Source organism: Sander lucioperca, chromosome 10, assembly GCF_008315115.2.
Source record: "Sander lucioperca isolate FBNREF2018 chromosome 10, SLUC_FBN_1.2, whole genome shotgun sequence".
In the NCBI taxonomy this organism is placed as follows: Eukaryota; Metazoa; Chordata; class Actinopteri; order Perciformes; family Percidae; genus Sander; species Sander lucioperca.
Genome location: NC_050182.1, coordinates 31088062 through 31114195, shown reverse-complemented (window position 1 = coordinate 31114195; position 26134 = coordinate 31088062). Strand labels below are relative to the sequence as shown.

General features: G+C 40.4%; 1 protein-coding gene across 4 annotated transcripts in view; it reads left to right on the top strand.

Annotated features, from left to right (window-relative positions):
- LOC116049231 (F-actin-uncapping protein LRRC16A-like) overlaps positions 1-26134 on the top strand; it is a 78094-nt gene that overhangs the window by 13442 nt on the left and 38518 nt on the right. For all 4 annotated transcript variants that reach the window (XM_031298696.2, XM_036006055.1, XM_036006056.1 and 1 more), the window contains exons 3-5: positions 16869-16919; positions 23347-23406; positions 24645-24766. In XM_031298696.2, the coding sequence (XP_031154556.1) occupies positions 16869-16919; positions 23347-23406; positions 24645-24766 (233 nt within the window). The remainder of the gene's footprint in view (positions 1-16868; positions 16920-23346; positions 23407-24644; positions 24767-26134) is intronic.

The following is a 26134-nucleotide window of genomic DNA, read 5'->3' as shown; positions in this document are numbered from 1 at the left end:
CATTTTAATGAAGTGCTGGAAAAGAATAATTGAAGAGGGAGATAGATTAGTGTTTTAATAATATGACAGCAATGACATCATTTTGTTTCCCTATTCTGTGCCTTTAAAGTATTAGGCCATGTCATGGTTCTTTTTTCTCTCCAAGTCATGCAGTGGGTGTTTGTATTTTGGGATTTGTGGTCATAGCAGTCTGACAAAAACCACAGTGACCTCACAGGGGCTTCCCTTTTAGTTTTGCTTTAAGGTTTGGAATAATTTTGTACTATACAGCCCGAGTTCAAACAGTTATGATGTTGTTTGGCACATAATCATTGTGTCTATTCAACAGTTAACTCTGCTTGAAGGTTCTCTGTGTTTTCTATCATGCAATGCTGTGGTGATTATTAACATAATTGGGCTGACATTCAGAGCTAACCAGGCAGAAGAAATGTGTCAAACAGGTCACCATTTCCCGGCTGATCAAAAGATCCAATACTAAGAATTCGTTGAAGTGCATTTGGATGTAATTTTTAAGTAACCCACTTTCCTTTCAAAGACAGTAACGCCTATGAACAACTTAGAATTTCCAATTCCCCTTACTTTCCACGTGCAAGGGGAAACATACAAACGGCAACACAGAAAGGTCCCAGTTGGTCCTGGTGAGGATTGAATCCACCTTTTTGCTGGGAGGCGACAGTGTCAAGTATAGTTCAGTCCAGCTGTGACACATCAAGGGTGGCTTATTTCCTCTCTCACACAGATAAAAATATGGATATATTTAAACATTTAGTGTTGTCAGTCTGAAATAATCCCATTAGGGATTAGTGAGTACTTATCTACTTCTGCTCAAATAGAGCAATGTGTTATCTCATTGCATTTAAATAGGATAAAAGATCTTAAAAACACCATGATTCCTGTCAATGTGAGGCTGATTTGCTGTGTCATACTGTGACCAATTCAACCAGGAGCTGTCTTTCGGAGTAGGCTGAATGCAGATGCAGCCAGAAGAATTTTAGGTTAGTCAGGGAGTCTGCTGTAAGCACACTGAGCATCCACACCATATTTTCAACCTCTTTCTGAGTGGTTTGGCTTCTGTAAAGTGCTGGGACAGACTCAGCTAAAGTGCGTGCGTGTGTGTGCGTGTCCCAGAGGGATGGGGCTGCAACACTAAATGTTCTGTCTCTGAAGGTACAGAGTCTGGTGTGGGGAATGGAGAGCAGGCCAGTGTCTGAGGACCACAGGTTTTGGGGTGGGGTGTATGGATGGAGGAGGTCGGAGAGGTACTGTGGGGCCAGGGCATGGAGGGATTTGTAGGTGAGAAGGAGGATTTTATATGTGATGCGGGACTTAACTGGGAGCCAGTGAAGGTGAATGAGGATTGTGGTGATGTGCTGTCAGGTCTTGGTGTGGGTGAGGACCCTGGCGGCAGAGTTTTGGACATACTGCAGCCCGTCTAGGATTTTGCTGGGCACCCCAGACAGGACTCCATTGCAGTAGTCCAAACGGGAGGTTATGAAAGCATGAATGAGGGTTTCTGCCACGGAGTCAGAGAGTGATGGCCGAAGTCTGGAGATGTTTTTGAGATGGAAAAAAGGCTGATTTGGTGATGGATTTGATGAGAGTATGGAAAGAGAGTGTGGAGTCCAGGATTACACCAAGGTTGCGGAGCTCAGAGGATGGGCAGAATGCGCACCCATCAACATCCAGGATGAGATCTCCAACCTTCTGGAGCAACACCTTAGGGGCCACAACCAAGAGCTCTGTTTTATTGCTGTTCAGTTTGAGTAGGTTGGTTGACATCCAGGCTTTGATGTCATGCAAGATAGTTGACCATGGAGGGGGGGGGGAGCTGAGTGGATGGTTTGGGGCTGATATAGAGCTGTGTATCATCGGCGTAGGAGTGGAAACTGAGACCATGTTGCCGGATAATCTGACCAAGGGGGAGCATGTAGATGGTGAAGAGCATGGGTCCAAGCACAGAGCCTTGAGGCATGCCTTGGTTGACCGGAGCTGGATCGGAGCGGGATTTGCTAATGGTGACAAATTGCTTCCTGTGTGAGAGGTAAGACTGATACCAGCAGAGAGCTGTGCCAGTGATACCAAGGTGATGGGATAGCCGGTTGAGGAGAATGGTATGGGAGATTGTGTCAAAGGCTGCGGAGAGGTCGAGGAGAATGAGTGTGCTGATGTGTCATGAGTCAGCAGTGGTGAGTAGATCATTTGTGATTTTGATGAAGGAGGTCTCTGTTAGGGGTGCAGGATATATCGACTCAATATCGTTATCGTGATATCACGTTGCGATACCGAAAGTCTTGTGATAATTTTTGCGATATTTTGTTTGCGTTGCATCCCGCCCGACATGTACCCAAAGAGTATAGAAGCAACAAGAGGCGAAACTCAATAGAACGTTGTGTTGCATTCAGTCCAAGATGGCAGAGCTGCACTCAGTAGAATGTTCCATTGCAAGCTGCAGCACAACATTCTATTGAGTTTCGCCTCTTGTTACGTCTATACTCTTTGATGCACCTCTCGAAAAATACACATCACTTGGTAGCGTTGCATTTCCCCCGACTCATTTCCTGGTTCTCCTTCTCCATAAACAACATGAAATCAAGGAGAGGGTTAACTTTTCCTACTACAGATTTCCCACCGTGGTCAGAAAGCACAGGGGAGATACTTTGTTTCTCTCACTATAACTCTAGAGTCGCTACTCACTCCGAAGAAAATCGCCGTCACTCTCTCACTTCTTCCTCGCTCTACCACACACACACACACATCACACATCAGCTGCGTGGAGCCTCCGCAGAACCATAAATCAGTGAACAAATAGACAGAGACAACAAAACGAAGCGAAAGAAAAGAAAGGGCCTAAAGAGAGAGCGAAGGGAGCCAGTGGAGCAAAAAAAACACAAAAGTAAGAAAATGAGTGTTGCTCTGGGAGACGACAAGATAACAGAGATTGAAAGGAAACTTTAGTGGCCAAAAGTAATGCCTCCTTGGTAGCTTGGAAATACTTTGGCTTTAACCCAACAGATTAGCATTGTTTTTTATACTGTAGTGTATATACAACTAGTACAACATGTCCTGTTATATAGACATGCTCTTTATTTATTATTTTATACTGTCCAACCAGTAAAACATGTCCTGTTCTGTAGACACATGTTGTACCACTCCAATATGACATGTCAGTTGAAATAAACCTTGTTGTAAGAAAATTTGTTTTATTTGTTATAAATCTATTTTGATGCGTTTTCCCATAACTTTGGTAATTTTACATATGTTTAAAAATATTGAAATTAATATCGATATCGCAATATTCATTATCGATATCGCAATATCACATTTTTTCAATATCGTGCTCCCCTAGTCTCTGTACTATCATACAGTCTGAATCCTGACTGAAGGGGTTCATAGAGCTCATGGTTGGACATATGCTGATGGACTTCGGCAGCAACTGCTTTTTCCAGGATTTTACTTAGGAATGGAAGGTTGGAGATTGGCCAGTAGTTGTTTGCATCCTCCGGATCCGAACCTGGCTTCTTGAGGATAGATGTGACTGAAGCAGTTTTAAAGTAGGTGGGTATAATTGGTATGGTGTAATAATTTGTCTTGGCTATGGAAAGAGCTTCTTTGTAGGAACTCACATGTTCTTTGTAGGCCTCCAGGTGGACAGTGAGGTCAGTTTTTTTTATAAAGTCTCTCTAGTTGGCGACCAGAGACTTCATGGAGTGAAATTCAGTGGTGTACCAAGGAGCTGAACAGGTGACGGAGACAGTACGGGTTTTAAGGGGGGCGAGAAGGTCTAGGCTCAGAGACAGAGCAGTGTTGTGGTGGGTTCCATGGCATTCACTGTGGTCAGGGCTGTTTTGGTGGTCAAGTGGGTGGCTAACACATTTGTTAGGGCTGGGGTGTTCACTGATTTGATGTTTCGAAATGTAATTGTACGTGTAGTACGTTGCCTAGGGAGAGAGGTGAGGATAGTAAAGAGGATAGCATGATGATCAGAGACAGCAAGGTCTAGGCACTGTAGATGGAGGGGTGTATTGCCGGTGGAACACACAAGATCCAATGTGTGACGTTTGGTGTCGGTGGGACCTTGGACATGCTGTATGAAGTTGAGGCAGTCCAGTAGAGATAGAAGTTCGGTGGCTAGTGTGCAGCTGGTGGAGTCCACATGGAAAGAGTCACCAAGGAGGAGTGTGGAAGGAGACCTGGAGCAGACAGAGTTGAGTAGCTCAGATAGCTCAGACATGAAGGTGGTGGAAGCTTTAGGGGGATGGTATATAATGACAATCTGAAGTGGAGCCGACCCAGTTAGACTGAATGCAAGGCATTCCAGAGAGGTGACATTGGGTACTGAAAGCATCTCGTAGCCCTGTCCACATAACGAGGATGACGAAGGAGTCCAAGGGATTTTATGTCGGCAATGCAAGCTGGAGGGACGTAGCAGATGACGTTGAGAAGTTGCAGTGAGGAAAATTTTAGTAGCACCATTTTCGGCAGTGCAGGGAGGTAGTGGCCAACACTAACGTTAACTGTGTTAGCTATTTGTTTGAGCCGGGAACAGGGCTAAAAGAGCTCTACAGCAAGTCAGTCGGTGGAAGCTGACAGAAGCTAGCCGGCGTAAGCAAACAGCTGACCAGGTGTCTCAAAGCTACCAAGTGATCAGTGGAGACAGGGAGTACATGAACTTGAAAGAGTCTGGCAGTCTTGGCAGACGGAGGTCCAGTCGGGAGTTTGGATGGAGAGTCCACTGAAGTCCACTGTGGTCTGAAGGGATAATCCTCACTAGATCACTAGCTAGCGGTAACCGTTAGTCGGGAGGTTGACAGCTAACGTTAGCCAGCTGAAGCTAACAGTCAATCGACGGTGAGTAACGTACGTCACAGCAGCACAGAGTCCAAAATTGATGAGTTAAAGCAGGGTATAGAAAGGTGTTGAGAATGACCAACACCTAACCTAAAACTTAAGGTACTTAATTTACTAGAAAACAAAATATATATTTATATTTATATGTATTTCGCGGATTGTGAAGCGGCGATATTCACGCCAGCGTCCTCACGTTTTAGATACATACCATCTATTTTTCATCAATGCTCTCTGTGCCTTTCTGGGAAAAGTCAAGAAGGAAAATAGTGGATAATATACAAAAATAAATAAATAACTAAACTACATTCTTTGTGTAAAATATTTTATAGCCATGCATAAAATACTGCACATTAGCCAACATGGTCTCAACAGTCAACAAAGGTCACTGTGTGTGTGTGTGTGTGTGTGTGTGTGTGTGTAAGGTCACTGTGTGTGTGTGTGTGTGTGTGTGTGTGTGTTCCTTGGTCTGGCTGCACGTGCATGTTAATGCATTTGGCCATGAAAAAACTTAGGGGTTTCACGTATTGGGGAACAGTCTCTGAGGCTCGATGGTGTTTTTAAGCCCCCAACGTCGACTTCAAGGCAGCGCTGCAACCGTCAACTTCAAGGCACCTAACCCTAACCGTTGCCTAATCCTCGTGCCTTCCAGGCAGCACCAAACACTGTCTCTGAGAGCCGTGTGGAGGCAATCCCAGCCTGTGTTTTTTCTTTCGAGTACAGAGCCTTTAAATAGCTAGAGTAAACAGAGCAAATAAGATGCATACCTTCTCAGTGAAAGTCCAGAACGAAAAGATTATTTCTATAACAGTATATTAACAACACTTAACAAAGGGAAGTTCATATGAATAGCATAACACCAGTATTGTCAGGTATACAAAGAGTGCCTTATATCTTTTTCAAAATAAAAGTCTCACCTAAATCCACATAGGATTTTACAATAATCTATTATGCCTTGTTCATTATTTGGCACACCAACGCACTAACATTAGTTAGTGGTGTGTATGCATAATGTAACTCCTTGTCCATAATGTGTGAGAGAGAGAAAACATTCTCAGTGTGGCTGTTCTCAGATTAAGGTTGAACATGCTCATAATGTCCTGTTGTCTGTTCTATATGTTCCTATAGTCTCACTCTTATAAGATGAGTATCTGTCAGTCTCACTCTGTGTTGTATTGCTCTCCACCAAGCTGAATAGGTGATTTTTAATAACAAAGCTTAAAATGTTTCTAGTCCACAATGCCCTACTAAAGCCTCCCTAGAGAGATATTAACCAGACACATATCCTGGCTTCACGCAAGCCCCTCCCACAGTCATTCATCTTCATTATCTCATAGGTCAGGGTCATTGTCACTCAGACAGAATCAGAATCAGAATCAGAAAGGGCTTTATTGCCAAGTACAGTTGCACATACGAGGAATTTGTCATGGTGTTGTTGGAGCATGTCACACATTCAAATATAAGAAGGATAAAAAGAATATAAACAATATAAGTATAAACATATACACACAGTATGTATTAATAACGATAAAATAAATTTAAGTAAATAGTAAAAAAAAACCCATTAAATTTAAATAAATAGTAAAATTAGTCTTAGTAATATAATTCACCCTGCCTCAGGTCCTTGGCTTGATAGGTTTGGTGTTTATAATCTTATAGTACTGAAATCCAATGTCCGTTTTCAACCACAGGATCAAATGTGGCAAGTTAAGTTTTGTTACATCATGGAGATCTTTTCCTATTTTGATGACAACAATGAATGGCCTAGTTTGAGTTTTGCTCTAAATCTGCACATTGTTTCCAACATGCTGAACTGGTCTGACTGATCCTGTCCCTTGTGAGTACTATTTGACCATACTGTGGGTAAAGTGGCTGTTTGGTGTTAATGTGCAGTGGCCTGGTTGGTACAGTGTCGGTCTGCTCTCGTTGGATGTAATTAAATGGCGTTTGTAGGTCACAGACAACAGTCAGCATTGATTGAATGATGATGACATTTGTGCACTATGTCATAGTAAACAACCACAACAACAATCAGGCCTAATCAATGTGATGTTTTCTGTCGAAACACTGAAGCCTGAGTGATCAAAATAAAGACAACCTGCATAGTTAATCTCCTCCAGAGAGGCTTTTTTGTCATTTTGGTTGCCTGTATGATGAGTCTTTAAACCCATATTTTAATCTTGAGCATTATTCAGACCGTTTTAAACCAGATCAATACAGATCAGTGGATGGTGGAAGCATGTGTATATTAGAGAGTTTGCCTCTGCCTTTAAGGACTCAGTCACAGACATTTGCCAGCACACATGCAGCTATTTTTCAGCAGAACAACTGCAGTGACTTCTCTACCAGCGCTCTCATATGCTTTTGCCACATGGTTGGTTTTCATGGTGTCCTTGCAGTTGATTGCATTACTGGTTTTTATCGTTCTGCTAACTGCTTACCTTCTACCCTCCAGTGTTCTATTGTATTGCCTTTGACTTTTTTTTTTTAATTTCATTTAAATGTTTTATGTGACTATATATGAAATAATAGCTTATAGTGGGTTCAAATCTCATATAACATACATTGTAAAAGAAATATCCATCCTTTTACCCTCCCTGGTCACTGGGTCTTTGTGTGCAATTATGTGTTTCCATGTTTCCCTGTGTGGGTGTGCTCATCATGCGTGTGGTTTTGGACGGATCAGCAATATGTTGAACTGGGTATTGATGTTTTGTGACCCTGACTCCATGAAATATAATGCTAAACACTGTTTTGCTTAAATGGGTGAAACTTGCACAGTAGCAGTGCCTTCCTCTCCTTTTTTTCAAAATCTTATTTAGAGCTTATTTAAAGTATAGCTTCCGTGATTGTCACAGTACTTAGATATGTCACATTCTGTGCTTAAGTTGGGAGAAATGTAGTTTTTTTTCTCCTAAAATAATCTGTTTTTCCCATTAAGCAACATCCACCCAATTAAAGATACTTTCCCCATTATCAGGTCTTCTGTTTTCTAATTATTCTGAAATGCATAGCGTCACTTTAGAGTCCAACCCGGTGTTAGTTAGTTTTACATAATTTACATCTCCTTTTGATCACTTTTACTTTGATTATATAAATCTGATCATCATTATCTAAACCACCACACTAATTGTGTTTTTACCATTGAAATCCATGTTCAGCGCTGTGTGTTTGTGTGTACTTTAGTGCCGACTGATGTTATCTCTACCCACTCCAGAGGGAAACCACGGGTAATGCCATCGCCAGCCCAGATCAAAATCCCCCTCCCTCCTCCCCTCTCTCTGCTCTGCCTGCCTTTGTCTCTGTCATTCCTTTCTTCTTCTTTTCCTCTCGCTTTTCCTGTCTTACCTGTGTACATCTCTCTTCTTGACAAAGCAATGCACTTCACTTTAAGGAGGTTTTCCACTTTGGGTTCCTTTGTTACTTGACTTGTAAAAAAAATAATCTCTTCACCTCTGTTCCTTTCTCTCTGTTTTGTCTCACTCTTTCATCCCTGTGGTCTACAGCAATATCCTATTTACCCAGAAACCTTGGCTCACCATCACATAGCTACACAAACACACACACACACACACACACACACACACACACACACACACACACACACACACACACACACACACACACACACACACACACACACACACCTCCCCATTGTGTCTGGCTGGCATTCTGATGAATGAATGAACCGTTGTGATTATTCCTTATCTCTGTAACCTAAATACACACAGGGTTCTCAGAGGACGCCCTGCAGGCTCACACTGTTGTCGCCCTATCACTCGCACCAGAGTCCAGTTTGTAAAAACCCTGATATCTACCCAGTTTTAAATGGGTGTCTTGCCAACCTGGGCTATAACCCTAATCTGAAAGCACCCTAACTGAAGCTTGTTAGTGAGGCACTGATACACCTGCAGCATGCAGAGATATGGTAACATGCATTGAATTACTGTTGTTGATCTTGCCTAATTCAGTAAAAGCATTTTGTTTTCACTCAGAACAGAAGACAGTCAGCGACTGAATTTTATTGCCTTAAATGTGTTTCCATCAATTTCCATCATCAAACGTACATTATATGTCTCATTTATTATTCAACACATTGTGCAGTGCATGTTCGCTGACACTTTGTATTCTAACTGCAAACAAAACAAGCAAGAGTAGCAATACAAATTGGAAGTAAAGCATATCATATAACATAATCAGACACCACATTTATTCATGCCTCAGCTCGTTGCAGCTGTGGTCTGATGAGACTAGCCAATCAAATATGTTCGGGAAGTACCACTGTTAGGTGCCTTTGTTCCCCGCCACGCTCATCTCCTCAGCAGTAAAACACATAATGATGAGCAGGGCAGTAATAAAAGAAAATTGATGTCTCTCTCTTAATTCTTTCCTTGGCTGATTTTTCACTGTGGGGAGAATTTGCACTGCTGAGAGTGGTTTGCTCCAAAATGGGATATCCATTAAAAAAAAAGAAAGTGTCCTGGCAAAGTGATTTGCAGCTTAGCTATCTGACTCTTTCCTAGAATTTTTTTTGAATTATTAAGCATTTCTGCTGCCTGAGCAAGAGCGATTTTTATTTTTGTAGTGTTCTATAAACATTTGAGACTAAGGTGATGTCTTTACTTGCCATTTATGGATGCTGCAGGCAGACCAATACACTGTCTGATGGCTGTTGTGTTTGTGTGATGCTGTCTTATAGAAGGGTCCACACAATTATATTGTGATTTTTGTCTTGTCTGAGAGTGCAGAAAGAGACCAGACTGTACATCTCGTTAGCTGTTCTATGCCTAAACCATGCTGTACTATGAAAGAGTGCAACATACTCACATTGTGCTGGTGGTTTGGCGCAGTGTGAGTCTGCAGACATTACAAGACTAGACCTCAGCTGCACTGTCAGCATCTTGTCTTGGCAGCAGAGAATCGATGTATTGTAAAACAAATGATTTCTCTGCCTGAGTTAAGAGAACCAGATTAAGTTCATTTGGCCTCAGAGCAGATCCCATCATGATTTGTCAGCCCGATTGAGGTTCTTTTTTCAGTTTTCCTCTCTATCAACCAAGATAAATGGTTATCTTTGGCTTCTGAGCCAATTCCTTTTGCAGGCGTATGGCAGGAAAACAGAAGAGTGTGCTTCCTCTGCAGCTGAGGGGATTAACAGTAAAATTTTGCTCAGGGTTGTTCTTGGGATGTTTTGACAGATTTTATCCCCCGGCATTTCTGCTTTATTGGATAGTGATAGCTTTGAGAGAGACAGGAAGGACAGGAGAGAGAGAGAGAGAGAGAGGGGATGGCATGCAGGAAAGAGCCCCGGCTGGAATCAAACCCGGGCCGCTGCGGTGAGGACTCAGCCTTGATACATGGTGCGCACGCCCTACCGGGTTACCCCCATGTTTTGACAGATTTGATGGCTATGTGTAAGGTACAGTTCAAAGACTGCTAGAGGTTAATAAAACTGGATTATTACAAGATTTTTTTTTATGTCAAACTAACCTGTCAGGAGTTGATGATATCTGGAAAAAAGACTTACTTAAATACAGTACTACTGTATACATAAACTTTAATAGCTAAATAAATGGCTTCTCAAGAAAAGTCTCTAGTTTTTACCCTACTTTGCAGAGGAAGTCTTCATGGATTCAAAATGTTGGACCTAATTCGAAATGAACCTGGGGACAGACTCAGAAACCGAAAACCAACCCGAACGCGACACGAAATAATTAATTTACATAAAGGAGAGAGACCCGATTTGAAGGAGACCTTAGGATAATTAGTCCCGATCTTAAATGTGACCTTAACAGAGCATAATAGAGAGAGAACAGCAACAAGCAACCATGGTTGAAAAGAATGGCAATATAATAATATTGATATAAAGAATGAATGGAAAAATCCCATAGAAAAGCTCGGGGAAGCATCTGTGCACTTCTCCTTAATGGGGGTGAGGTGGTTAACCAGACATTTGCCAAACCAACCAGTTAGTCCTCATCCTTAAAGTCTTTACTCTTGCAAAACCAAAATATGATCAATATATATCAACTGCATGGACTTGTGAAGACCCCTACCTTGAAAATGGTATTGTACAGTATTTCTTCCCTGTGTAATTGCTGCTGTATGTTAGCCTGTTGAGCAGCAGCCTCGAGATTCTTGCTCCTCCCTTACACTGAGTTACACCATCCCTAATTCTTCAAAGATAAAAGCGGGACGGTGTGTGTTTGTCTGTGTGTTTGTTCTGCTCCATTGTCTCAGGATTCATACATGCCTCCTCTTTTGAATACATTCACCCACGCACCACACAAACAAGCACATGCAACACACACATAATAATATGTACTGTATGAACAAGAAAACAGGGAGATGGTACGGAAGGAAACACTACAAGAAAGAAATTATAGAAAACTATTTCAGGCTACACTTTACAATCTGTTAGTATCTTCTATGATTACTGTGCCTCATGTCCAGCATGCATTTCTTCATGGTGCAGTCCACATGGCATCTAATTTGAGATAAGGAAGACATAGAGCAAGAATGCAGAGGAAGAAAAAAATACTGAACATTTTTCTTCTTTCACAGAAGGGATTTTTCTGTCCAGTGATGGTTTGATTATCCAACACATATAGACATTGTGGCCCTTTTTTAATCTTTTGGAACATTTTGTAATCATATAATGTAAGTATGCTTTTAGGCCATTGTTAAAAATACAGAAAAGAGAGCATGGGGTTAAAGGAGGATGAGGACCTTAAGAGATGAAGGAGTGGGAGGGAAAAGTGAAGAAGTGCAAGATAAGAGGAGAGAAGTGCACTGCATTGAATCTATGGTGAGCTGTTTGATTTCAGTGTATTTAAAGCTAAGATGGGATCGTCCGAGCAGCTTTTGTTTTAACAGAGATGAAACGGCTTTTAAACACTTCCCTTCATTAAATATCTTCCCCACTGATTGGATTTAAATCTTGGCTCCTTATCAGCAAAACACCACTTAGAATCTATTAAGTCATTTCACTTTGCCCTTCAGCCGCCTCTTCTCTCACGCTCTGTCTCTCTGGTGTCCACTCTGCTTGTCTCAATGGCTGATCTCTCTCTCTCTCTCTCTCTCTCTCTCTCTCTCTCTCTCTCTCTCTCTCTCTCTCTTTCTCTTTCTATTTCTATTTCTATTTCTATTTCTGTCTCTCTTTTTCTGCATAGCCCTAAAAATATTCATCCTACTGTGACGCCTCGACCGCTTGTTTGCAGCCAGCATATCATGACTCATTAATGTTACTTGCATGCACATGCAGGACATGCTGACATTAGTTATGCAATAAAGAGTCTGTGTCAGCAGCGGTGTGGGGATGAATGTAATTGTGGCTGGTTTTTATCCCACTATGCTATTTGTATTGATGATGCAGCAGATGATTGTGTTCTTATTCAATAAATCTCTGGTTTGTTTTTCCAATTATTTGGTTTGGTTTTAAAATGTCAACAAACGGTCAAGTGATTAATTAATACAGGAAATCACCAGCAAGTCTTGTCCTTTTTGTACGTATTCAAGCTATATATTTGTTGTTCAAATATATTACAGCTTAAAAAAAATAGGTGGACATTTTTAGAACTGCGCTTATTCACTTTCTTGCCAAGAATTAGAAGAGATGATGGTTGAAACCACTCCCATTTCTGTCCTTTAATTATGAAGCTACAGCCATGTACGGTTAGCTTAGTTCAGCATGAAGACTGAGAGCAGGAGATAAATGGTAGCCTTGCTCTGTTCAAGGGTCCAGCACATAATGCCCCATGACACTACAAATTTGTCATTTTTACAGTTTAGTTTTTGTACTGATTAAACAAATGATAATAGTATAGATAATTAGTGAGCTTTAGAGAGTTACCTTTGGACGGAGCCATGCTAGCTGTTTCCCCTTGTTTCCATTCTTTATGCTAAGCCAAGATATATATCATCTCCTGACTGTAGCTTCATATTTGACAGATATGAGTCGTATTAATATTTCTGTTTTAATATCAGCAAAAAAAGTGCATTTCTTATAATGTCAAACTATTTCTTCAAATCCAGAAGGTTACAAGTACACAAGAAGAAAGAAGGAGTTTACCTGATTGAGGAACTTGTTTATTAATTGTTAAATAAAATTTCTAGCAAGATAAATTAAAGCATAACTCAGTGTGGTCAAACATTTGAGGCATTTGTAGTATTTTTGATTATGTTTTAAAGATATTGCTCGCACCCTAGTCTCGCTTTGCCAGACCTTCCACCACAGCCCTGCGGAGGAGGGTCTGGCTAGTCCACACAGCATTCCTGGATGGGAGAGAAACGTGCTCTGGTTTATTGGCATTTCTTTAAACCAATCACAATCGTCGTGGGCGGCGCTAAGCACCGGGCAGAGCCACGGTACTGCTGCAAAATAGCCTCGGGAAGGAACTTGTTTTGGTGCAACAGAAACTCAGACTGGACAGATAGTTTAGCTATCTGTCTGGATTTACCCTGCAAAGATCTGAGGAGCAGTTAACCATAGTCCTCATAAATCCACCGGAGTTTAAAATGCCAACTCAAAGAAAGCGGAAGGTAACGGACATCTGGCCAAAAAAAGTGAAATACGGCAGAATTTCCACCGGGAACGGAGCAATCCTGGAAGTGGAACGTCGTGGATATAAACTACTTTCACCCAAACAAATAGATGTGAAATAGTGTCATAGATAGATATATTAAAGTGTAAATGCACCCCAAGATATGATGGATGAATGAAAGCATTTTTGGTGGGGGTGGATTTCCTGTGGCTGAGTGTTGCCACAGCTGAATGACTGCAGATGAAACACTGCTCTGTGTTGCTTCGGTTCCTACAGAGATTCAGCCTAACTGTTAGGCCAGCGTGAATGTTGTTTGGGGGGTGAAAACTCATTGACATTCTCAAGCAAGACTTGGCAATGCAGCATGCTTCCTTCATGTGTGATCAAGTGTCTATCACTGTGTGTGTGCGTATATGTATTTACAAATGTGTGTGTGTGCAGTATGGACTAGATGTTGCCATAGTAACAGAATGTGTGTATGAGTTGGGTCAAATTGGAGGGGGGTAAGTGGGGTTGACAGTTTGGCAGAAAAAGATAATCTGGGAATGGTAATACCATTTTTGTGTGTGTGTGTGTGTGGTCAATGACACGAATGGTGCTTGTATGTGAGCCCCCAGTTTGAGAGAGAGAGCTCTCTCTGCTCTGACATGCTCCAATGCTGCTGCCATCTGGTTGGTTGAGTGGAGCTGAAGGCGGGATGGTGGTTGCTGTGCAATCATTGGCTGATGGGAAGGCTCAAGGCTTTAAGTCCATTTAGAGCAGAGAGAGAGAGAGAGGTAGGAGGGCAGTTTCAGAGAGGAGGGGGTCATAAAACAGGGGGGTGTTATGGCTTTGTCCACTCAAAAGAACAGATGGAGAGAGCCTGTAGAGTGCAGTGGGGCAGTCATGCATTGACAGGAGGAGGTTGGAAGGATGACTAACTGAAGGAAAATCCAACATGAATCAGTGTATGTTCAAAACTTCTTAAACTAGTTCTAAAGTGCACTGCATTTATTTTGTCAGGAAGTCATACAAGTGTCCTTCAATGCATTGGTTGATTATCTAAGTATTGTATGATTTACAACCCTCTCTAGACTGGACTGAAAAGATGAAGCCTCAGGGGTCAGTTGGTGCCTCCCCTCCACTCAGAGTCAGCAGGTTCTTGGTCATTACTGTTTGTGACTGCAGCTGTAGCTATTCAGCTCCCAGAAACCCACTGATGTGTAGCATTCTTTTGATAAAATCACAATGTTATGCTGTCAGACACAAACACACAACCAGGGCTTCCCTCTATGGAAAATAAAAATGTCCACAAATTGCATTTTTTCACTTCTGAGATCATACAGACTGCAGAAGTCCATATTTTACTATACTGACCACTGTTCTGCTGTTGCTCTGTATATAATAATGCTGTTAAAAATGTAATTGAAGGATAATTACAGTTTAGGAACTTATTTTCAAAGGTTAGAACAGAGTTTCAATTGAGCCTAGTTATGATAACGTGCTTACTGACAGCCCACTTCATGGGAAGTCAGATGATGATGATAATACAGCTTTTAAAGGGCCACAACAGCAATTTCTCATTGTTGCACTTTCATAAAGTTGGTGGAGTCGCAAGAGACAATAAAACATCAAGGTCAAAATCTGTGCAACAGAGGTTGAGATATGACTTTCAGCCTCTAGCATTGGTCCAAAATAACTCTGATGGCATCAACTGTTACAATGATATCATAAGTGATGGCCAAACGAATCAAAATATGACCTTAAAATGAAACTAGGCATATCTGCACGCACATAGTATGTAAACAAGAGGTGCTGCTACAGAAACGAGACCAAGCCAAAGAGAGAGGGAGAGTTGATGGTAGCAGTGGTGACTGGTGCTCTTTAGGAGAGGTTATCTTCGTCCACACAGTCCTGCCTGTCTGTCTCCATCATATCAAACCACACAGAGCCTGCCTGTGGAGCTGAGCCACATGAGGGCTGGGACACACCTTTTTTCTTTTTTCACATCTTTCAAAAAGATTGTGACAGTTTAAAGACTTCTTTCTTTTCACCTCTTTTTCTTCTTCCTTTCCCTCCCTGCCCCTCATGCCAGTCTTTGTTTGTCTGGGTTTTGTTTTTCCTGCTGTGCTCTCCCCTTCCCTCCTTTGTTTTACTTTTATTTTCTCTTCTGCTTTCAAACCTTCTCTTCAATTTTCTCTCACCTCTGATCGATCTTTCTGCTCCCTCACGTCTCCCTGCTTTCAGTTTCTCAGTTGCTTCCTTGCCCTTACACGTCCCGTTTTGCATGTTTTATCTACTCTAAACATCATTTTCATTTTATCCTTGTGTTCCCTTTCATCCACTGGCATCTCTTCCTTTGAGTCCGATACCCATCATATTTATGTTGTAACATTGAAAACCAACAAGCCTACACTGCTTATCTTTGGAGCCGTAAAGGTGGTGTTTTATTCCAGCATGCTGTCAGTGCAGAGTGAACGGAAAGACAAAGGAGATTATGTTTGTTACGAGGGTCATGAGGTTTCAGCAATGATGATGGCGCCCCATTGTATATGCCTTTGCTTACCAATCAGGGTGTTTTTTGTCAAGAAGGTAGATGACAGTTTCATTGTTTTAAAGGTCAGCCTTGGTTGTGTTGTGATTTTATTTGACAGAAGAAAATCCAGTGTGATGGCACATGAAGGTAAAGACAGCACACTCTGTACAGTTGGTATCATTACGGCTAATATAAAAGCCTTAGGTAATGTTCCTGCACAATTTCAACTTCATCACATCAGTTTCCATAAGACGTTGACGTTGTAGTTTTTCATTGTGTTGACCTTCTTTCCTCTGTTAAATTCTTTTATGGTGTCCTATGATAATCCACTTTGGTACACCAAAACTTTGACCACAGAATTTTTCATTGTTATGACAATGTGCACCCATGTAATATGATAAAAGACTACAACTGACTCATTGGTTTAGCTTGTTCAGTGTATGGAGCACTGACATTTTCTTTCTTTCACAAGCTTAGTCCTCACCATGTGCTCTAAATAGCTGCCAGTCACTGTCCAGCTTCCTCAGCAGGCAGAAACAAAAAAAGGAACACACACTGACCTATAATAGCCTCACACAGCAGACCGGAGGTGGTCCAATAAAAATGAAGGCTTCTTGGCTACATATAATAAGTATCTCAGTGGGTTGTGCTGGTTAAGAGCGGGTACTTCTGTAAAGTCACTGTCTGTTTATATGTTTGTTTTCATGTAGAGAAGAATCTTTCTCCTCAGATTTTTTTGTCTTTCCATACTGACTGAGATGTTTTAGAGTCAAAAGCCTTTTCATCTGGATGAGTCAACAGGCGAGCTCTCTGTGCTCATTGCCATTCCCTTGTTCTTGTTGGTCAGAGTGTATATTTACAGCCACATACTCATTATTCTCTCTCTCTCTCTCTCTCTCTCTCTCTCTCTCTCTCTCTCTCTCTCTCTCTCTCTCTCTCTCTCTCTCTCTCTCTCTCTCTCTCAGGCACTTGCGTCTCACCGAGCCTACCTGCTGACTGCACGCATTCCCACCAAGGTAAGAGCAGCCGCTACGATGGAATTTAACATGTTTTCTAAGAACGACAATGAAAACCATTATACCACTTTTAAATCTATTAGGTTAGCAGATATTGCAAAATATTTCTTTGCTTTTATCACAAATTACAATGTCAGAAATTACTTCAGAAAACGTACTGCAACCCCAACACACGCCACAGTTATGTTGAAGACCTGTCATCTCCTCATTCTGTCAGTGTCAAATGAAAACTTTTTTAAAAACCATTAGATTTACTAAAAATGGTTGTCACACTAAAAACATGGCAGAATGTGTTTGATCCTCATATTGTTTAGGTTTAATAAGGTTTCACTGATCAACAACAATATACATTTTTGTGCCCTCTTTGAGAAATTTACCCAACTCAGCACGTTTGCTATCCCAGTTGGTTTGTGTGTATGTACTGTAGAGTAGAGTGGATTAAGGCTAAAGTAGTGGCTCTGTGTGTGCCTGGTTATATTGAAGTTATACAGTTGGTTGAAATGCCTGTTTCTTTTTAACTTGGAACAGCAGTGCCATAATGCAGCGCAGATGGCAACTGTTAGCACCATCACCAGCAATGAAACATCTGTCATCATCTTTACCAGCATCATTGTCACCTCTGCCACATGAAAACAGCATTGCTGCAGCTGCAGCACCAGTTCAACTATTACTATTACTATCGTCACCGCCAATATTAAACATCAGACATAAGCTTCTGTGTTGTGACCCACTGGTCGGGTCTGGCCTGCTAGCATTTAAACACAGGCCCAGTTTAGGACTGGACTAGTTCCTGAACTTGGATAAGTGGATATAAAACTGGGGGGAAGTTCTCATAGCTTGTGCATAAATAAATGCCTGTTTGTAGGCATCTCTGTACATGTAGGTATCGGAGTGGTTAGTTTACAAATCACTTTGCTTTAAGAGTTTCAAAGTTTGTTTTTGTGTTTTGAAAAAGCAGTTGACAGACTGGTCTCACCTCGACTACTTTTTTGTAGCTGTATAAGAGGGTTTGATCATATTGCGTGATCTTCATCAGCATAGATGTTGCCCAGTTGCCATGCAAATGCAGATATCCAAATACAACTTTTTTTCTGAGCATTTTAAGGACTTAAAAGTTCATTTTCAAAGTTCACTCTTGACCTTGAACAGGTGTGTTCAGTAGCAGCAGCAGTTGTTAAAAAAACGTCACAACATCCCATCGTCAGACTACACATTACAAGCCAAAGCACAGATTGATAAAGCCAATAATCGTACAATAAATTGTATATTGAAACAGATTGCAAACCAGTGTTTTTCCTGCAGTATCTGGACCTACGATTCATGTGGTAGGAAAGAAGTAACTTCCCAGTAGTTTCCCTGAGTAACGACATAACATCATCTCTTGTACCAGGTCCAGGAAACACTTTACAGTTGCCCTTCAAATGGCTGTACGCTTTCCAGTCAATAAGATGCCTCAAGGGACAGTTTAGGTGATTGATTGGTTGCTTGAAAAGTGATTCATTGGTTTAATGGGGTTACAAGAGGCCATAAAGAGCATTCAAGCTGGCCCTGTTTCATATGACATCATATGTTTCCAGTGTTATGAGCTGCAGGTTAAGGATCTGTTTATGTAGCTGTTCTGCATCTGTTTTCTATCTGGGTGCTCTATTCTGACCTGGAGGGATTAGACACCTGCTTTATGAAGAACTGACCCCCCTCAAAACCCTCCTCGCTTCTACTGTATGTCTCTGTCTGTCTTTGTCTCTTTGTTTCCACTCTTGTCTTTTTCTTGGTTTTCTTTTCTATACCTCTACACCTCTCCGTTGTACTTTCTCTTCCCTACTTTAGATGCTACTCTTGTTGTTGTATTTAACTCATGTTTTAATCAAGACATGACATCTTGCTGCAACTTTCCAGAGAAGTTCTGGAACTTTCTGAGGGTGCATCTTATGAATTTGATTTTGTGGAAGCACGAGACTCTTGTAAGGTGTATTATTTTAGACATAGGTGATGAAGCATGAAGTAGGCCTGTCTGTCTTGTCTTGGACTTGTTTTTCCACACCGGAAGCAGAATCCATCCTCTGTTGGCTTTCAGAAAACCTCTATCCCCTTCTCCTCTGTCTCTGCTTAGCCAGATTACAACCACAGATCACACGTCACATCATGCTCTCCTCTCCTTCTTTCCTTTAAGCCATTTGTTCAGCTTTCTCACTCTCATCCTCTCCTTCTTTTCCAACAATCCGGATTACTTCCTTCTTTCTTCATCCCTGTCTCTCCCTTTATCTATCTGGTTTTCTTCCTCCACTCACCATTGTGCCAAAGGTCATCAGGGATAACCTACAATGTCTTAAATCCTATTTAATCTAATCGATTTTATCTTAAAAATAATCAATGTTAGTTTTTTTCTCAAGGAATTCTCTGCAACTAAGGATTGTTTTCATTATCAATTAATCTCCAGGTATTTTTTAGTAGTGAAAATGCCCATCACAAATTCCCAGAACCAAAAACGATGATTGAAATAGCTTTTCTGCATCCAAAAATTCCCCAAACTGAAAGATCTTTAATTTACAAAGATGTAAAAAAAAAAGCAAAAGCAGTAATCCTGTCATATGAGAAGCTGGAACCAGTTTACCATTTTTGCTTGATTCATGTTTTAAGAGATGAATCTGTTTTCGATAATGGAATAATAAATTGACTTTGCCAATAAATCTCTCAATGTTTTTTAGGGCTGACCTGAATGCTTCGATCGTTGCCATGGTAATCAACGTCCAAATCGATATTCAAATGCTTCGCTGCTGTTGACTTTAAGTACATAATTACATAATGCAATACCCCAAAATTCAGCCATTCAATAAGGAATAGTAATCCAACATTATTCGTTATGCATCAACATGAACTATTATTAGTTTCTATTCTTAGATGGGTAGCGCTGTTTGTTGTGTGTGTGCCAGGGGGTGCATGTGTAGGTGCGGTGCTGTTCGGTTTCCTGTCTGCTTGTTTTTTGTGTTTTAATGAAGTTCCTAAAAATATGTAGACTCTGCTATGTTCTTATGTGAGTGCTCTGATTATATGGAAACTTTTAAACCTCCGGCTATTTCACTGCAGCGCAGGCAGTAGGCATACATGCAGATGAACAGCGCCCCTCCATGCTACCAGCGCCCTGGTGCTCCTCACCTGCCGGCAACAGTCCATTGGATGATGCGAGACCCGTCGGTGTCGTTTTACGTAGGGCTTATTTCTCTAACCCAAGTTTAATATTAACATTCTCAAAAATTGTTAAATTGTATGGTTACTGCCCACTTTATTAAAACTCTATATGACTCGATCTATATATACGATATATATACGATATTTTTTATTTAGTTTTTTTTTTACAATGCTAACAGTATTGCAAGTGCTGCATGGGTTCTCTTACTGCATACTGTCATTTTTGAAAGATGAATCTTGCCAGCAACATCTATAAAAAAGTTGACTGTTACAGTGTTTCTCTTTGTATTGATTTTGTTGATGTGAAATCTATATTACAATGGAGATGAGTCAACTGCAAATGAAGATAAGCCTCTGCTCACCGTTCCAACACATGCGCTATTGACTGTTTATATCCCCCATAGATTATCTTTTCTGCTAAAATATGTTTTTGTTGAATCAAAGCTGAGACAGTGTTGGGTGTTGATGTATGCTGGCCATCTGAATGTATTGTAGGCGCTGTGTTTGATTTATCATATTTAACATGCATCTTTATCTGGAATCCCAGAGATGCACCTTAAACACACAAGAGAACAATCAGTAGGAGGGGATAATGCTCTTCTGAGCCCAAGGCCTTAATATTAAAGTAAATGTTTTGCAGTAGCAGTAGACCCCCAGTTAAACACTTCATTGGGTATATTTCTTCTCTCAGTAGTAGTTGAAATCCCTCTAGGTCTCTCAGGTACTTCTCAGTGGGTTTTTCTTTTGTGTATGCCTCCGATTGATGGTTTGGCTCCTCTTGAGAAGCTGCAGGGCCTTACAGTCTGTCAGTGTCTCCTCCCAAACATGCTCTCTCACACACAAACACACTTTCATTCATCGCTCCCTCCCTTTGGCCTTTTTTTTCTGTAGCCTCTTGTTGCTGTTTATTTCACGCACCTGTACACTTTCTTTATTTCTCTTTGCTCAGAAGTACTGGAGTTTATGAAACAAAAGATCACACTAAGTATGCATCCTTAATTTTTTAGATACCCAGACATAACATAATACAAACTATCTTATAGAAACCTGACGTTAACATAACCATGTAGCTGTCTGACATTAAGTCGTGTCATAAAACCATGCTCTGCATGAACACATTAAAAGTTGAGTTTCTCCTTGAAAATACAGCAAAAACAAAATTTGGAGGAGAGTGGTAAAAGTGACAGACGGCCAGTAAACGAATGAGTGAACAATGCAGTCACTCTGGCATTTGGTTCCTCCCTACACTTCCCAGCATGAGGTATTGCCATTGACTAGAGCTCATATTTATCAGCACACTCACTTATAATTGGCTGGCACTCAATTCAGTATGCTGTGCCATTTACTGTCTGTATGAAATGAACTGATTGACCCTGTTCAAGTTAGGTTTGGACACTGTTTACTGCATATTGTAACGTCCAGCAAATATTTTGCAAATCAACACAATATATACAGCTGTACTACTTGTACCAGTACTGTAGTACTGTACCAGGTGGACCTAGGTGGTTGCACATTAAATAGATGGGTGAGTGTGTAATACTAAACTGTCCGTACACTTATAATGTTCTCAATGCTTCGGTTAACATTTAGGGACCCTCATTATGTTACCGTTGAAGTTTGGTGATATTTTGAGCCTTTTTAGTGGTACAAAATAGCGATTTGTTTTTACTTTCCCTGTGCCCTGAATACTAGCGTTGTAAGCTAATCAGCGGTCCACGCTAGCTTCTTTCAAGCTACAAACACATTTGATTAGCATGAAAACATGTCCCAGAGAGCGACTGAGTGGGTACACATCATTTCGAGCTGGAATTGTCCTTTAACAACCACAATACAAAATCGTACCTAGTTCCACTGTTGTCATGTGCCTCTGTCCTCGCTAATAGCTCATTCTGTCTGTTTTTTTCTGTTTTATCTGACTGAGCTTTGAGTTTCTTCTCCACTGTGTTATTGTCTATTAGACTCATTTACTTTTAAATAATCAGTCCACACAATCAAAATATGAAATGGAAATGATGGCATATATGTGTGCATGTTTACATGAGGAGTGATTTTTGGGATTGTACACTGAACATGAGTGAGTAACCCACAGGCGGCACTGAAATAAACACACACTGCATACTGTAGTCAGACAGTAGACAGACAGTCTGCTTATCCTCTCCCTCTCTCATCTCTGAGCCAAGCCTCAGGAACACAGAGCCCACCTGGAATAGTCTGGCCTCGCTCCCTGGCCTGCCCTCAGGCATTGTACTGTATGTATGTCTGTGTTTGAGAGAGGGAGTGCAGGAAAACTGTGTGCTCCATACACAGTAGTAGCCATTTGTATTCACAGGTTCCCCCCTCTCACATTAAAGGAGAATCTTTCCTGTCCTTTTTAGGTATGGAAAGGCAGACTGCTGCCTTTTCTTTGTTTTCTTTATCCTAAAATGTTCTCTTGAAACAGAAATAGAAAATGTGGATGTAAGACTTGTTTTGAAAAGCCTGTCTTTTGGATGTGAATAGAGAAATGAGGAGGAGGCCTTCTTCAATTCACTTTCCATTTTCTATCAAAGCTGAAATCAACTCCTTCTCAACTCATACAACTGAGGAAGTGTGTAAACGCTTAAAATAAAAAATATACCCTTGCAAATGAGCACGACAAATGAACAGTGAACTGTATCTCGTCCCCCAATTTCTTCATCAAAAGTTTTCATTTGAACCTACAAATGAGTCTAATGCTGCCCAGAAAAACCATGTAAATGTGTGAGTGAGTGAAGTATGAAGAAAAAAGAAATGACTGCATCCCTACCTATTAATTATAGTAACATTCCTCAGACAGAGAGTCACTACATTACTGTAGACTGTTGTTGTTATTATTAAGCACAATTGCTCTCACAGATACAGAAATGATATACAGTATACATACGGTATGGTCTCACACAAGAACATGGATGCCACACTGGCACATTCATTCATTAAAATACTTGCACCCACATGCACACTTGAATATAACCACAGCTTTCCTTTCTCTGATAATTAATTTTTAATAATGTTTAGTAGACTATCATCATGATTTGTCTTAAAATGTACCTTTCTCAATATTGTCAGCCAATTTTTCAAAGTAGTTTAGAAAGCATGTGGTAACATAGTTTATGTCCTATAATAAACAGTAGCGCAGCATGGGTCCTTGAATATAGTTGTCTGCCTATATCTGACACACTAGAAGTATTTTTATGGATATTCACCTGCTCTTTTTTTTTTTTAGGTGGAACACTCCTTTAATTATCTGGAGATCCAGGGGATTGCTTGTAACAAGCCTACACAGGTACAGTACCTATCACCAGAAAAGTGTCCAGCTCACTCTGAGTGCACAAAATATTAAAGGAATAGTTCCACATTTTGGAGACTACACGTACTCGCTTTCCGAGGGTTAGACAAAAACCTATACCACTCATGTCTCTGCATTAAGTATGTAGAGCCAGGATGAAACTAGCGTAGCTTAGCATTTAGCAGCTGTCTAAAACCACAAATTATCATCTTGACATTTTTGTAAGTGTGCAGATTAAAGAGATAATGCTTTTGTTAATAACTTTACATGTGTTGGTTGGCATATTTGTTAGCTGTGGACAGATCCAGGTTAGCTGTTTCCCCCCCCTATTCCCAGTATTTATGCTAAGCTAACCACCAGCTAACTCCAGCTCCCTACTTGGGACATATGGGAGTGGGAGTGGTATCAATCTTCTCACTTATCTCTCAGCAAGAAAGATCATTGTATTTTTTCAAAATGTCTAATCTAACTATTGCTTTAAAATGTACTTTACCAACAGCCACATGATGTTTCCCATCTGGGAAGAGCTTTTATTTGGCTTTTTGACCAATACTGCCCAGCTGTCAGTCAGCAGGATCTACCTACAAAATATGATAATCCGTCACTAACCACACTGTTCCTGCAGCTGAACCTCTCTACTACTCATCTCCAGAGATGTCAGCCCTAATATTTAGAATATCTTGACGGATGGTCTCCCATGTTTAATAAGTATCAGCAAGGATTATGTTAATTTTGGCCTATAGAGGAGGCATGTATCGCTTTACATCAGCATTTGCATAATTGCAGTGAGCGCTGAAGTGGTTAGCCAGTCTTGGTAAATCTCATTAAATCTTTACTTTTACTTAAGACAAAGATGTGGACGCAGATGTGGTTGAGGAGATACAGTAGATGGATGTGTTGGTTTCATTCTTGTAAATTATATTATTGCTGGGTAGATTCAGTGGAGTAGACGGGCAGAAAGTGGAATATGAAATGGAACACAATGGAGTCAGATAAAAACTTACAAATATAGACACATAAAGCTTTAATCTTGAATCCATTCACTGCCAATAAACTATTCTTATACGGTAGATTTTATTTTTCAAAACCAGACTGACTCAGTGGATGGAATAGAGTAAAGAATGACTGCTGACTAACTCTCTTTTCTTCATCTAAATAAGTATAACTGTGGTTGAAGCAGGATTAAGTGAAGCCATGCATGCTGTTCATCACTAAATAACGATGTGTCCTTTTAGCTGTTCATAGAGTACGAGCGTGGCTCCTTCTCTCTGAAGCTGCTCTCTACAGAGGAGGTCAATGATGTGGTTGCTCACATAGGAAACTGTCTGCTGAGGATATGTCCCGGTCTACCACCTAGGTGAGTTCCACCTCTACGTGTTTGTGATTGTGGGCAACATAACAATTTATGTGTTTTTTTGTGTGGATTCTTTTAAATGTACAAGTTGGGTTAAGAGATTTGAATCAATCCTAACAAAGATGTAGTTAATTCATCTCACAGTATTTTCTATTATCAATTCCTGCTGCGTTTTATGTGTGCATATGCATTTCGATTTTGCATGTTATACTGTAGACTATGTATTTATTAGTCTTTAAAAGAATACGTGAAAATGTTTCCAGCACCCAGAGTTTAACCAGACACGCACTTTGGCTTGATCTTTAGAAGTTGCTGTCGTTGAGTCACAGCTACAGTAGCCTATACTGTATTTAATGTCCAAAAAAGGTTTTCGGCAAAGCTTACACTATACTTACTATATTAAAGTACACAGATATTCACCATCAACTAGTTGCTTCTTAGCATGCATATTATTAGGATATTGGCTCTTTATTAGTCATTTCAAAGCACTTAGGCCTACTGTATTAATACCTTATTCTGCATGACCATATTCTAAAACTACTGAGCTATTAACTAAGAGTTTTTTCTCAATAACCTACGAATGACTGCTTATCGATAGTAAGTAGGTTGTTGTACATGAACAATGCAAAACACAAAACAAATGTTATTAGTGTCCAAATAACTCTAAATTATGTCTTTCTAACTCAAAATATGTTACCTATTCTAAAGTAAGATCTTGCTCATAACTAATTCACTAATAGTTTGACACTTATGAACCCACACAGGTTCTATTTTAAAGTTGCCTCCTCTTCACCACCTTAACTACCTCAATAATTTAATTTAATTTAATTTAATAAAAAGTCCAAATGGTAACACTGTAGTTGGAAGCAAGGGAAACATTAATGACACAATTTGATCTCATGACAGCCATTGTCAAAACCAACAACATTTCCTGTGTAAAGAGGAGTTAACTTTAGAATAGGGAACCTGTGTGGGTTAATACATGTCAAAAGACCTCACTTTATTATGATTAATACAAAGCCAGTATGCTACTAATATGCATGCTGATAAGCAACTAGTTAATGGTGAATACATGTACCTTTAATAGAAGTGGTACCATATTTTTTTGTTGAGAACAGGAAGCATGAATATAAATGCAGAAATGATCACAGATGTAAAACCATGAACATTTATAACGTCATCTTGTAAACAGGAAAACATCGACTTGACAGAGAGGCTGATGTTTGTATGTTTGAGCTGTAGCCGATTGAAGGCTGCATTGCTTTAATTCTTTTGTTTTACATTAATTCATAATTGTGGGTTGAATTGAATTACTATTGTAGTACTACTCATCAGTAGCTACTCAGCAACTTCCTCCTTTCAAACTGTCCA